The following is a 15,168-nucleotide window of genomic DNA, read 5'->3' on the forward strand; positions in this document are numbered from 1 at the left end:
TCTGGTTGCAAAAGCTGTTGTAGCACTCAGACCAGCAGTTTATTTGATATGACTTCTTGTAGGTAACAGGTTACTTCATCAGATGCATAAAGAACACCAAGAATGCATTAAGAATAAATGTTATGAAGAATGTTGACATTTACCAATATATTTTTTAACAAAATAGAAAACCGGTGCTACATTCTGATTACCAGTAAATTTCAGTGTCAGCCAAGTGCCTTTGGCTAATAACCAAATTTCATTCTCATTTCCCTCATTTAGCAGTGAAGGATGACATATACAATGGCTGATTGGTAAGTGTTCAAAATAGACCTGACATTTGTCTTCAACAAGTGATCCAATTTCCTCCTGATTTCCATCATGCCGCAGTAAATTTACCAGGATATGCTGAGAAATGTCCAGAATTATGAAAATAACATATGATTTTTGTTCAAAATTTTCTTGCAGCTAAGTAAGTTTCTCAAATTTACTTTTATATAATAATTAAAATATACATTCCAGCAAACTGATACAAATATACAATTACTGGGAAAGAAAATATGTTATTTCCATATGCAAACTTTGGCCAGAATGAACTGACTAAATCTAAATATACCCTCTCCTTTGACTAATGTTAAGATTATACCCAAAGTAATCTCTGTTGTTAACTCATCACACTGATGAGCTATGCAACTCATGTCATGCACTGAACCTTACAGATAAACAAATGGTGCTCTAATTTGGTTACAGAGCAGATATTAATTTCTTAAATAATATATGAAGAGGATTTTCAAGCTTGAAATTGTTTAGCTCTGTGTTCAAACAAAGAAACAGTGAATACTGCAATGGATGCAAAATGCTATAAAGAGTTTTGAGATACATAATTGGCTGACTTTTCACTGGATTTGAACAAGGGAGTGACAAGAACCTATTTTAGTAGTAGCTCCTCTTTATCTCTTCACAATGTTTTTCTTTTTAACAAATCATGGAACTCGCAAAGATAAAAAGGAGGCTACAGTAGAAATGTTTAGGGGTGGAATTATTTCTGTGTCAAAGACTATATAAAGTGCCTCCTTGGTCGGCATTTATAATGCACACAGTATTTGCTGAACTCACATAACATGAGATGCATCTTCACTGAGATCCTTATTACTTTAAGTTTCAAATTTATTATCTGCAGTTGAGCTTATCTGACAAGAATATGTGTAGCCTTATCATTTGGGCCTGTGCATAGACAATAAAGCAAATCTCAAAATAAACAGCACAATTGACAGGCAAACTATGGAAATGGTGAGGAATTGAAGTTTTGAAACCTCTTTACTTCTGCATTTTACAACCATGCATGTTGTTTTTCTTGCTTTTCAGTGTCAGTTGTAAAATGTTTCTTTCTTGGTAATAGCACTCATGACAACAGGGATGGTTTGAAAAAGTAATTCGCTATTTTCCTGCAGACCACCAAGAAAGTGAAGAACATGTTGAAACAATAAGCACTTAAAGTGCTCATAACAACAAGATTTACAGGGGGCTCAGTGCATAAGTTCATGGAAGAAAGGCAAACAGCATGAAACAGCTTTTAAAACAAAGCTAAAGCCAGCCAGTGTGGCTTTACACAAAGCTTTACACAAAGCATTGTGGCTAAAAAGTGAAAGGTACAGTGAGTGTCTCACAGTATGACTTCAGGGCAACAATGGAACATCCCCTTCCCCACCTGCCTTGGCCACCCAGCAGATACAGTCACATTGTGAAGAAAATGTCTGCTCAAACAAAAAATATCAGGGAAGGATTGTAATGGATATACTAGGGATAGATGGGCAATTTTATTTTGCATTCATGTGACGTTCACATGTACTGCCACAGTTTTGCTCAAAAATTATATGTTCCTCTAGAAACACACATTCCTAAATGTATTTCATCTCAAACTATGCACTGAATGCTGCATAGGCCCTAGAAGGATGGAGCATAAATATTTACAAAAAATAATTGTTGGCTCGCCACTATCTCCATGGGGGACTTCCTTTGTGCTGCCTCTGCAGCCAGCAGGGAAGCACTCAAGCAGGAACAGCACCATGGTGCTGATGCCCAGGACAAACCCTGACACACAGAGAGTGCCAATCAGAGGATTCAATGGAATGAACTTTGGCCCACTCCTAGGTTATAAATTGATGCCATGGGTGCCAGGATTCCCTGCTCCCAACTTAACCACCCTTCCTAAAAAGTAGAGAATGCTTGTGGACTGCGGCCAGCCACACTGGTTGATGGGGCTTCCCCCTCCACACCAAGGAACAAGGAGCGAGGGAAGATCTACATCATGAACAAGTGGGGAAGAAATATCAACACTGGGATCTGCTGCCCTGGTGGATCCTGCCACCTGAGGCAGTCACCTCACCTTGCCTCAATAAAGCAATAAAGAGTTCACCACTCCCATAGGAATAAAGAATTTCTTGTTCTTATGCTATTTTTTAATCACAAATTGATATGGCAGGAGAGATTGGGCAGGATCAACAGCCTACTAAAAGGAGCTTCATGAAAAGTTTTAACTGGAGCCACCTGACAGTCTCAGCTCCAATTTACAGCGTTAAGGCTGGTTGCCAAACAAGCAGGTTGTGGGCAGTATCACCAGAATGCTACACGCCATGGTAGACTTAAGAGCATGGCAGATCCCTCCTGTTCTCCCCAGTGAGAAGACAAGAGAAGGAAAAGCTGGGCAGCAGGCGGGCTGCCTGATGGTAGGCTCCTTGCCCTGTGCCACACCAAGCTCTGACAAGCTGGAAGTATTACAGTGGTGGGCATATTTAACCCACTACTGGATTGATGTGTTCAATGCTATCCCACCCCCCATGCTGCTCATTCTCCTGCAAGCGGAGCACAGATAATAATGTTGAGTTGTGAACCCTGTTGCAACCTTGAGAGAAGTGCAAAATCCAATGAATACATTACATTTCAGTCCACATATTAGGCTGGGAAGTGCAGATCAGGTCAGTCCCTATCATAATTGACAAGGACTGCATTTCTCAAACATACAGTTATTCAGTCTCTCCCTGTTGCACACACATCTTTGAATGAACTGCAACATGGGGAACTATGGGGAAACTGTTTTCTGGGATGGTTTTGCTGATGAGAACCTATAAAAAATGTAAACTCTAGGCCACTCTCTATGCTGCAAGGCAGAAATCCTATCACTGATTAAAGGATCCTTGGGGTGAGGAATGAAAGGCAAAGGCAGCAATAAATTCATTAAAATTTTGGCTTATAATTGAGAGAGCTATGCTGTATGAGTGGTACATAAAGATAGATGATAGATAGATAGATAGATAGATAGATGATAGATATAGATGATAGACAGACAGATAATCCTTTAACATTCTCTCCCTCTGCCAACTCCCACTACCTTGCCTGTTCCTGTCCATCATTTTCATCTCATATTCTCATTCACAACCCCCCTGCCTCTTCTCTTTACCTCTTCTATGTTTGATGTCTTGTGAGGTCTAGGAAAATAAGGTGATGCCTTGTGTCATTTAGCTCAGTGTTGTCTGCATAGATTGGCAATGGCTGTCTGAACTTTGAGGTAGGGGTCTCACTAAGTTATATCCCTTTGCTAATAGCTCTGCACTTGCATAACAGCTTTATGGAACTGGCCAAAACAGTGGTCCAAAGAGCCATGCTCTTGGAGCTCAAGCATAGCTCCCACCCCATAGAATCCCATCTTTCTTAACAGCTCTGCTAATTTGGTATACAAGTGAAACCATGTGGTAGTGATGCCCCAATATCTTGGTTGCAGCTGTCACCTTAGTGCCATGGCTCTAAATCCAGAGTCCTCAGACCCTGAGTCCTAGAGAAGTAATAGCTCCAGGGAAGAAATGGATCCACTCCCCAGCTCATTCTGAGTAGACCCACCAGCATCAGATTCCACACCTAGCCACCCAAACACCAAAGATGTATCTTTGCCTCGGGACTCTGAAGAATCAACAAATGATTCCTTTAAGGATCATGGAAGTGCTGCAGAGAATACACGAACTAAGGCCCCACATCCCAAAGCATTACCACCTAGAGGAGGCTGCATTAATGGTCACAGGCCCTTTAACTAGCAGGCTGAAGCAAACTGGGAGTAGAGTTTTAGTCTATATCCTCGAGATATGGCTATAAAGCTTGGATAGTTGTAACAAGGAAATTTGTTCCCTCCTGCTCTCAGTTACAGGACTGCTAACCATGGTCCTGAAACTATTGTTATTGCACTGTGGTCTAGCACTCAGGTCCAGGGTCCTGTCCAAGGTCCTGACCTTCCTCTAGCACAAGGATGGCTTGGGCAGCTCAGAGAACGCTTCTGCCATCTCTTTCCCACTGTTGCCTCCTCATAGTGACAGGACATTAGAATAATTTACCTAGAAAAAACTACAAAGCTAGGAAGCAAGAAGAGTTTGAGATACAGCTGTTAGCTGCCTGATAAATCTGTGAATCCAGTGGGAAACAAGTCCCAGCAAAACAACTCCTACCCCACACCCTACACCACATCTTTAAATGATCAGGTTGCAGTCCTCCTCACAGCTTAAAGGATTCTGGCAGAGGGGAATGTGACCCAATGGTAAGCATCCTCCCAACCATTTCCCCACCATCACTTATCCTCTCATCAACACACCTAATCCATAAAACTGACAGATGAAACAAACAAAAAAATCCCAATTTACTTGGAAGAAAATCTCACTGATCTCACCAAAATTAATTCCAAATATCTGTGTTTAGGATTGCAGCTTAAGGCTAATAAATGACAGTTTGCAACCTTATCCTATAAATCCATATTAGCTCTTGAAACTCAAGCAGAGGATTACATAGAAGTAGTTAAAGCACCATCTTGCACTGTAAAAATAGAAAGGTGGACTAGTTTTAACTACTAATCTCCAGTTTAAGACTGAGGATTTGTTTACTTACTTTTCCCATCCGAGAGGCTTGAAAGGTCCATTACTAAATGGTACCTGCTGTAATAATGCTCTTTGAGTCTTTATTAATATTAACAAGAAACTATGATTTTACATAGAATCATAGAATCATAGAGTTGGAAGAGACCACAAGGGCCATCGAGTCCAACCCCCTGCCAAGCAGGAACATAATGAAACGTATTGCTATTTTAAAAGGGGAGGGAAGTTTCCTCAGTAAAGGAAGTCTGGAACCTTAAATGGCACTACAGGTGCTCCAGAAGTGCCATTCAAGTGCCATTCCAAATGAAGGATCCATCCTTATACCAAGGATAGGAGTCAATGAGATAGATAAACTGCTGTTCTTAAGAGTACCATGACTTGTAGAACCAGACTGCAAATAAACTGAAGTTCTGTTCTCATAGGTAAGTTTCATAACCCCTAATATCCATCAAATAGTTTGAGATTGTGTTTCACCCACTTCAAACTGGTGAAAGTAAACTGTTTTACAAGGTAAAAGACTTTGAATTGATTTTTTTTTAAAAAAACTTTTTTATCATATTATCAATGCATAGTATGTTGCAGTCAAACACATGATAGTAAGAAGAGGAAAAAATAACATAAGTATAAGACATATATCTGTAAATAATAATAGTAACATAGCTTATTCCTCCAATTTAATTGACGCCTATGAGCCTTAATTTTAACTCCCTTCTGTTCTTTCTCTGGTATCCTATCTGTTGTCTTTTTGACTGCATTTTCTTATTCTACTAAATTATTTTCATTACCTTACACTGTCCCACTTTGTCACATCTACTGCTGAGTATTTTTTTCAGTCTGTTACACTTCATTTCTTGTTATACTATTTTTTTCTATATATTCTCTATATATGATGTCCAGTCCTCTTTTAAATTAGTATCATCTTTATTTCTTAATCTGTTTGTCATGCTGGCAAGTTCTGTATTCTAATATTTTAAGGTGCCATTCTTCTCTTGATGGTACTTCATCTGTTCTCCACTTTTGTACTACTTTGAGTGGAATTTGTGCCATTGACAGGAAAAGCTTCTGGCAGAAAACGTGAACTGCCAATTTGTCCTACTAAGTGTGGCCCTGCATACACCAACACAACAGTGTTCATATCCATTGTGGGCTCTCTACAGATACATTCTAATGAATGTATGTAGGTCAGGTATGGAACCTACTTACACAGTGCCACTTCCCTGGTATGTATTCATTTGATTTCACATGAAAATATGAAATAGGCTGCTGTATGAAACACTGGGGTGAAAGCAACCTGAAGATGCAAACAGAGACTCCACATTTTCAAAGTTCATTACCAAAAATTAAGGGGACTTGACTTGCTGTGCAAAAAATAGGAACTTCCTTTCCATTATATTGGTTACAGGAAGACCACCAAAGTGAGCCATTCCAAGCCAGAAGAAAGATTTCTTTGCCCTTGAGTGACAATGCTTGTAATCTGTGAAGCACCCACATAGTTCATTGATCTGTGCTTTATCCAGTACAAAGTGCTATATATTTAGTACAGAAGGAGATTGCTTGTAAAAATGTCAAGAACCCACAAGTCACTCTGATGTTATTTCACAGGACTTATTCTAAAGAAAGAAGGATCTTCATAAAGGTTAGGAGGTAGGGGCATTATGAATAGTGTGCCTTATTAATGTTTTTGAGCAATAAAAGTTCTAAGATCATAAAGAAAGGAACAAGAGGTGGGTTTTTTTTAAAAGGAATGGGGTTTTATTATGCTTTTAAAGATTGCCAGATTTTAATCTGCACTAAGTAAGCTAGTTTGGACAAACATACCAGCCATATGCAACAGGGGCAATGGGATGATACTGTTCTGCCTTGCCCTTGGGCAGCATCCATGCCTATGGGCCCAAAGGACATCTACCAATGGCAAAATATTTGAATACAGCTGATGCACCAAGGTCTGAATCATTTAGCCAATTTCCAAAATGTATGTGGGTTGTAGATTATATCAATTGAGCCTACACTTGTTGGATTTTTCACATCTAGCCTCTGTGCTAACAAGGATACCTACAAGGAGAAGCCTGGTAGAAGACCAGGCACCCCAGTAGAAGACAGGCACCCCCAGACTAGTGGGCAGGGTACTACATCCCCTTTATCTGTAGCTCGTAAATACATGCAAACCAAGCCTAAGGATAGTCCTTGACTCGAGGGCTTGCAAATTGATATTAAAAAGGCATGTCATAAATTGGGGAAATGGTCAGAGATGGATAATAAGTTTGCAATGTAGGAAAGTGGGAATGAGTTTGCTGCAGGGGAATCTCAGGTTCACTTTTATTTTGCTCATTCAGTATCATTTGCCAAATTCAGAAATCTGTGGTATATCTAGAAGTTCCCTCTTATGAGGATTATATCCATGTTATCTCTAGCCACTGGTTTAGTTCATGGTTTGCCAATGTGGCAACTGCAGGCACACATATGCCCAGAGAGGCCTTTCCAGGGCCCACAGTCTTCCCTCTCACGCTGAAATTAGCCTTGAAAGAAGCCTTCTTTGGTCATCAGAAAGCTTTTTCTTCAAGCCTAGTTGTGGTATGGGGTATTTTGTGAAGTTGCAGCCAGAGTGTGTGTGGTGTTCACAACAGTTGTTGTAGTTTGCAGACAAGTCCATAGGACCAGAAAGGTTGGAGACCACTGATCCAAGTTCTAACTGTATTGCATTGCATCCCCTTTTAATAGCCTAATTGCGATGTAGTATTTTTGTAGGGTTGTTAACAGATTTCTTTTTACCATGCTTCACTACAGCTCATCAGTTTTGTCTTCTTTGGATCACCCTTCAACTTTAACTCCGACCTGACTTTCAACACACACTTAGATTTGTTACTAGCCTACTGTTCTAAGGCTGTGATCTAATTTGAAACCCATCAAACATGTGCAATATCAGGCTGCAAATCTTCTTTTCTCTCCATCTATTCACTGGCTTTCAGTATTTACTATGGCCATTTTCTGCAGGATTCCTCTGCTGTTTGGTGGTTTTCAAGTTTAAACCATTTTGGAAGCAAAGAGAAGAGAGCCAGATTGTATTCCTGCTTTCTCTATAGAAACAATAGCAGAATATAATTTAAGTTTTCATATGTATAGCAATAATGTAGTAATAAATAATGTAGCAATATATTTCTGTAGGATTTTTAAAAAATATACTCCCACCCCCTTAAAAAAACCACACACTGTACATTTAAATGTGTTGAAAACAATTACCTAGATATACCGGGCATATTACTTCAAATCTCCAAATAAAATTTCTTCCCAGCTCCAAGTTTGTTTGTTTTGTACCATACATGGCAAATACAGAGTTAAGGATACAAGGTGAATGGTACTTACTCCTGTTATGTAGCGAGGTCTATACTGGATGGTTCCAAATAAGCCAAGTATGACTATAATAATGTGTACAAAATTTGCCAGGATTGGTGCCCACTGATAACCAAGGAAATCAAATATCTGTCTCTCCAGCACACATACCTAGGATTAAACAGCAACAATGATTTGATTAGAATAGCTCATGAGAAAGAATAGTCAGAGGCTTTGGAAAGCATTTTCCCTCTTCACTTACCACCACTAGAAACATTGCCTCACTAGATATATGGTTCAGGAAGCAGGGGGGAAAGTTGGGATGACTTTGCAACAATTCACTCCTTTTGTTTTACTGAAAACAGCATTTCTGTGACAGTCCATTGAGTTATAATCCGATAGCAAAAATATTCACAAGGACAATTTTGCCAAGATATTATTCCCATTCAAGGAGATGCTTTAGTTGAAGCAGGTACAGCATGACTACATCTGTCATTTATTACTGTTATTACTGACAGGCTCTCTATCACCAGCTGGTTTGGAAGTCCAAGCCAAGTTAAAGACACAGCTACCCCATCGTTCCCCTCTATTTGCACCAACTCATCCTTTCTCTTAGCCTTTGCTTCAGATACATTTCTTATAAATTTCTTATAACCAAGAGATATGTGTGTATTGTTTAAATATGTGTGTGTATCTATATCTATATCTATATCTATCTATCTATATCTCTATATATCTCTCTATATATCTATATATCACATCACATACAAATCTACCCTTTTGGAGCTACTTTCCATCACACTTTTCACCTACTTGGGTTATTAAAAACTAGGGATAGAACCAGGGAATAAATCAATGTCATCATGGGACAGGACAAAATTCCATTCCATCCTGTTTCCATGTGGGTTGTTCAGGACAGGTTTCCAAAGAATATATCCTTTGAAATCTGTACAGAAGTTGTTTAAATGAAAAAAGCAAAGGGGGGAAAACGTTTGTTTTATAAAATGTATATACTGCTTGGTTGTAAAACAATAACAACTCTCACACCACTTATGAGGTGGTCTAAGTTGTGAGCTCTCACAAGGTGATCTGGGGGCTGTCTGCCTAATCATGTTGTTTTTAAAAAGCGATTTCATCCAGCTGTGTACAGCTAGCCTAAAAAGTGGTTTGTTGCCATGCAGAATGAAATCACCGTAGTAAGGCCTGCTGGAAGTTAGAGAATTTGATCACCTTCCATCGCTCTCAGGGGGAATCGTAAAATGCTTAAAATGTGTGTAAAGTACATACATCTTTTTACATACATTTTACTATTTTACATTGAATTCTCCCCTTGAGTCTTGGGGGGGGGGCATTAAATTTTAAAAAAAGTAAAATATGTCCAGTTCCCCTTAAGAGCAATGGTGCATCAATAAGACAAAAAGAAATGCTCTTTTTAAAATATGCTGCCAGATTTAACACTTTTCTTGTGCAGATCAAATCACAGCTGATGTTAACTGCTGCATGATAGAAAAGGTGATTGAGGAGAAATTCCTTTCAGTTCATATTTAAAGGCGAACCTCCTTCATCTGCACTTTTCTGAAACAACAGGCAAACAATAGACAGGCATCCCTTGAAATTCACACTTTTCTGAATTTTGCAATGGATTTCGCCAACCAACCACTGTATACAAAAATGTATCTATTAAGGCAGGGGTGCACAATCTTTGGCCCTCCAGATGTTTCTGGACTACAACTCCCAGCCAGCATAGCCAGTGATCATGGATGATGGGAGTTGTAGTCCAACAACCATCTGGAGGTTCGCAGGTTGTGCCCCCCTGTACTAAAGTAAAAGTATGCATATGATAGTGAAAATAATGTTTTATGGAATATTGCTTTGCAATACTGCATATTAGACAAAAGTGAATAAAAACATGTGCTTATTAGGAGAAATTTGCACTAAAATGCACAGAGACTCTTTTTAAAAATAAATTAATTGCAGACTGATGGAAATGTGGAGAACTCAAGGTTGGGGGGAAATGAGAACCTGAGAAAACCAAAACTGACAAATTTGCCCATCTCTAAGTTCAAAAAGTGTGCTTAATACATTCATCCTTGAAACGGCACCAAACTCTGGAATAATCCAGAAACTGCTTTTCTGCAAAATGTCAAGCAATGCTCAATGCACTGATTTTGACCAATCAAAGACTGTTTGTCATACATCTGGATGGAGAAATCAAGTTCCAACTCCATAACAGACAGCATCAATCCATCAGTGGGAGCTACAGGTCAGCTATGAATGGACATCACAATGGACTAAATTCACCAACATTCTACCTTCTATCTTATTTTCAGCTGCTCTGTATGGAAGGAACCTCTTGTCCATACTGAGTAGGAGGGTGCTTGAAATGAAATTTGTTCCAGGTCCAACACATATTGGAACAAATCATTCATTGAGGCCCTGTTTTTAGCAGCAATTATCACCAAATACATGGGGCACTGTAGTGGATCCCATGGATTCTCTGAACTGATAAGATAGAGGTGATGATTTCCTAATAATCTTTAGAAAACACAGTGGTGGAGTTCTCCTAAAGAGGGGCTCTTGCTTCAGACTGTATAAAAACATCTTCATGTGGTACTTTTGGACCCAACTGCAGTGCAGAATAAACACAAACATCACCATTTCTGAATGGATTACATGAGAATCAATTTTGGCTTTTGAGGGCAAATATTCAGCAGCAGACTGATAAGAATTAGTTCCCTCCGGAGAGTTTGATTGGTTATGTTCTTGAATGCCTTTCTAAATTAAAATAAAATCAGTAAACAAAATTAATTATTCTGGTGATACTTAATCTCAGGCCCCAATATTAACTTTTAAATTAACTAAGGTACCCGCATGACATAAATGCCTAATTCAATTGATCCATTGTCTCTTATGAGCAAGGTAGATATATTCACAGTGTATTTCTGGACTTTTTCTTTTTTTTTTTTTGCTCCCCCCTCCCCTTAATTTTTAGGAGGAAGATTTTCCCCATCTTCTTTGTTTGAAGTTTTTGTGCTCTGAATTTATAGTCAAACGACATGATCAGCAATTCCACTTGATGTCTGTTGCTTGACTATGACTCATTCCTATACATGGTTACTATATTCCATTGAACTCAATAGGGCTTACTTCTGAGTAGACATGAATAGATCTGCACTGTATATAACTTCAGAGGTCTGAGAGCAAACTTACAGCATATACAAAAATCCAGTATAGCAATGAGAAGAGCTTTAGCCTAGTCTTCTCCAAAACACAGTAGTTATGTGAAAGGATGTTTATTATTACTATTTTGAATCAGGGAGCAACCAAGTCTTCAGTTCTCCAACTATAGTCTGATGTGGTGTCGTATAACAGCTGATCATCATGTGAACTTGCTGATCATGTGTTTCACTTCTTAAACACAATTAATGCAGAAAAAAATTACATTGACCATTGATCAAAATGTTTACATTTGTAGTTCACATTCCCATCCCAGAGATGTACTTTACTGAAGACATTTATTACAAGATTTATAATAATCAACTTAGAAATAACTGCTTATTTCAACAGTGTGTTATGACAGGCTGAAGAGATAAGCTTGTCACAACTGGTGTGGAGGAAGAGAGCAGGTAATAGTACCTTAGTCATTTTTCCCACACTACTTATGACACATCTATTTTTCCACCCTCCTGCTCTCCAAGATGCCTTTTCTTCTAAGCTGAAAAGCCCTGAACATGCTAGAATTTCCTTCCAAATATTTTTTTTTCATGCTTCCAATTATTTTGATGGTCCTTCTTCTATGTATCTTTTATGGTTCAGTCATATCTTTCTATAGTAGGTATACAGCTTTCTTGGCATTCTTGAATGAGACCACATTTCCTCCCTCCCTTTCACAGTAAAGTAGAAAATTGTTGGGTGGGATTGATGGGGGTTAAGCCCTGCACCATACAGATAACTGGGCCTTTTTGTGATGACTTTTAAACACATCTCCCCAGAACAACATACATGTATTGTTCAAATCTCTGTATTTCATTCTGGTTGCTCAGTTTGCTCTTCTAATTTTTTGCATTCCCCACCCCACATAGTATTTTATAGACCAGTAATGTGCATATTGTATCTATTTTATTACCAAGGTTGTGAGGTAGAAACCTAATAGGAAAACAACATGGGTAAGTAAATAATGCATTGAGTTGGTAAATTAAAAATGTATCCACTGACTTAAGTTTTCAAGATGACAATTCCATAAGATTAAACTGGCTAGATGGTATGTGTGCTGAGAGGAAAGTGGTGTCCCTAGTGGCTGCCAATTACTGCCCAAAATACACTTTCCTTTTTAAAATATACTACAATAAATGTGGGTACTAAGGACTTCTGAAGTAAGGTTTATCTGGTCATCAATGTGCAGTGTTGTCATTGACGGAAACTTCACATGCTGAACTTTTCTGTATCTTGCATCAGTTGTTGATCTCTCTTTGGACTATTCTGTTTGAACTATCATATACCATTGGATTTGTTCTTAAGATGCTATTTGTATTTATCCCATCTTTCTGGTGAACCTAGAAGAGTATGATTAGCCATGATTGTGGGAATGGGTTGTATGTTTAGGTATAAGGCAATGTTTTTAAAAGTACTCTTCCAAGGATGACTAATCTCTGTAATCACATGACCCTTAAAGGCAAAACAACAGTTTTCACTTCAGAAATGGAGAGTACTAAAATAGTCCTCAACAGACAATTATAGCTGCAATCCTATACCTTTCTACCTGGCAATAAATCCCATTCAACTCAACGGGACTTATTTCTAAGGAGACATGCACAGAATCACACTTATTATTTTTCAGTTGCACTGTTGGAGGAATATAAAACAACTTTGCCAAAGGAAAGGAATCATGGGGCATCTGTATAATGTATGGGTTGTGACAACTTACTGAGAGTTATAAAGTCTAGGGCAGAAAGTTAAGAAGCAGGTAACGATGGGCTGTGTTCAACTAAATTGTGGAAGCAGAATGACTTCCTCTTGTGCAACAGGATTTCCCACCTCTGCTCCCCACATGTGCCTTGCACCAATCCCAAATTGCTCTAGAAGGTTGGTGGAGGACCAAAACTGTTAACTGAAATGCAATGAAAGGGTTGAAAATTTGATCACCGTAAGGGCAAGAGGTTGCTTCAAGAAATTAAGAACTGCTTCAAGAAAATGGAAAATACATTATATGGACAGGCAGGGAAGATCTGTTTCAGGAACAAAGTATTTAAGTCCAATCAGAATTCACTATATGAAGACAAAAATCAAATATAACCAAATGTGCAATATTGAACAAGAAAGAAAAAAATGCTGAGAAATATAGGCATAAATACAAGGAAAGGGGGCAATCACTACAGAAGGTTTTAACACTGAAACATTGCCAATAATCTTTATTTGTATAATTAGCTTATTGGCAGTGGGAAAGACTGGCACCAATCAGATATCAGCAACTGTAACTACAGAACAGGTTGTTCAGTACTACAGATGCTTAGCGAAGTTTATGAACAGCACCTCAGTAGCCCCTACAGCAAAACCCACTCACTAGGTGCCACCAGAAACTTGAATGCATATGAAATGTGGTTCCTTCTGAAAGAAATTATAGCAAGGGCTGGACTTATCAACTGATTGGAATCAATATGGGTTCCCTTCAGGCACTAAAAGACTGCTGGAAATAATGCTTTAGCTTTCAACTCAAGGTAGATGCTTGACAAATAAAAAAAAATCTGGGCTACTAAACCTATGCATTCAATTTCAGTGTTAGGTAAGGAAACAAACCTTAACATTGTTTTTTGGATGGCACTTGACACCTGTCACACATAGATCTCAAAAGCGACTTATTTACACGTGGTAAATTTACACAAGGTGGAAAGATTCTAGTGCTAGGTGCTTGATTTCTCACCTAAATGTTCTTGTGATTCCATCCATTGCATTTTTAAATATAAGAGATGGGCAAAATCTTGATTGTAAGAATAAAGACGTAATCCACTTCCTCTTACTGGTGCCTAGGTTAACCATTACAAGATTCTGGAAATATTAGGAAAATGGCCCCAATTGCTTCAAGAAAATGCCCCTAATTGCTTCAAAAATTGGCATAATAAAGTCTGGTTTGGGGCTTTATCTGAAAAGCTAACTCAAAATATACATTTACATAAAGGAATAACAAAAAAGGTACTTTTTGATGTGGTGAGATTTTATCAAATTTATTAATGAAAAATGGAGGTTCCAGTAACCCTCACTTAGTATGTGGGTATATGGAATGATTTATAGCTGAAATAGATTTCTGTGCCTTAACTGCATTTGCTAAACCCTATAAAGAAGATGAAACAGTTTAAAAGGACTCTGATGCTTAATCTGTAATTTATTTTCCTTTCCTTTCCTTCTTTTCTTTTTCTTGTTTGGACTGTAAATTATTGAGTGGCTTATTTGTTTTGGATATTTTGTAATGTCAGTATACACATACACACACACATTTTCAAAATCAATACAAATTATATTTAAGAGAGAGAGAGAATGCAAGAAAGACTTTGATTTAGAAAAGTTTTTGGGAGGCCCAGGGAGGCTGCATTAAAGCTGCTAAATTAGGCTGTCAGAATAACCTGGGGTAGATTTTTGGGAGACTTGTGATCTTTGATTCCGAATGGTAGAATGTGACATACTGATGTTCCACAGGTGTGAAAAGCGTAAGACCACCATCCTCTGAGAATTCTTTAAAACTTCACCCACATCCTGAAAGTTTCTGAATACCCCTTTAGTGAGGGACAAGTTGTCCTGCAAATGAAGAGAGGCTATTCAGGCTACATTTAGTATGTATGGATACTTGAGTTACCAACTTGATATGCAGGGACAAGATTAATATCAATGTGTTTTAGAAGACAGTCTGAACTGCATACTATCTAGCATTCGCTGATACAGAGTAACAAGATTTATATCAATC

General features: G+C 38.4%; 1 protein-coding gene across 5 annotated transcripts in view; it reads right to left on the reverse strand.

Moving 5' to 3' along the window:
• The window catches only part of NKAIN2 (sodium/potassium transporting ATPase interacting 2), a gene marked incomplete at its 3' end in the record, with an annotated part of 446,279 nt that overhangs the window by 217,011 nt on the left and 214,100 nt on the right, over positions 1–15,168 (reverse strand). For 4 of the 5 annotated variants that reach the window (XM_079970818.1, XM_079970820.1, XM_079970819.1 and 1 more), the window contains exon 2: positions 8,250–8,387. The exons of the other annotated variant lie outside the window; for it this stretch is intronic. In XM_079970818.1, the coding sequence (XP_079826944.1) occupies positions 8,250–8,387 (138 nt within the window). The remainder of the gene's footprint in view (positions 1–8,249; positions 8,388–15,168) is intronic. 5 annotated transcript variants of the gene reach the window in all.

This window comes from Podarcis cretensis (assembly GCF_951804945.1).
Source record: "Podarcis cretensis genome assembly, chromosome: 3".
NCBI classification, from domain to species: domain Eukaryota; kingdom Metazoa; phylum Chordata; class Lepidosauria; order Squamata; family Lacertidae; genus Podarcis; species Podarcis cretensis.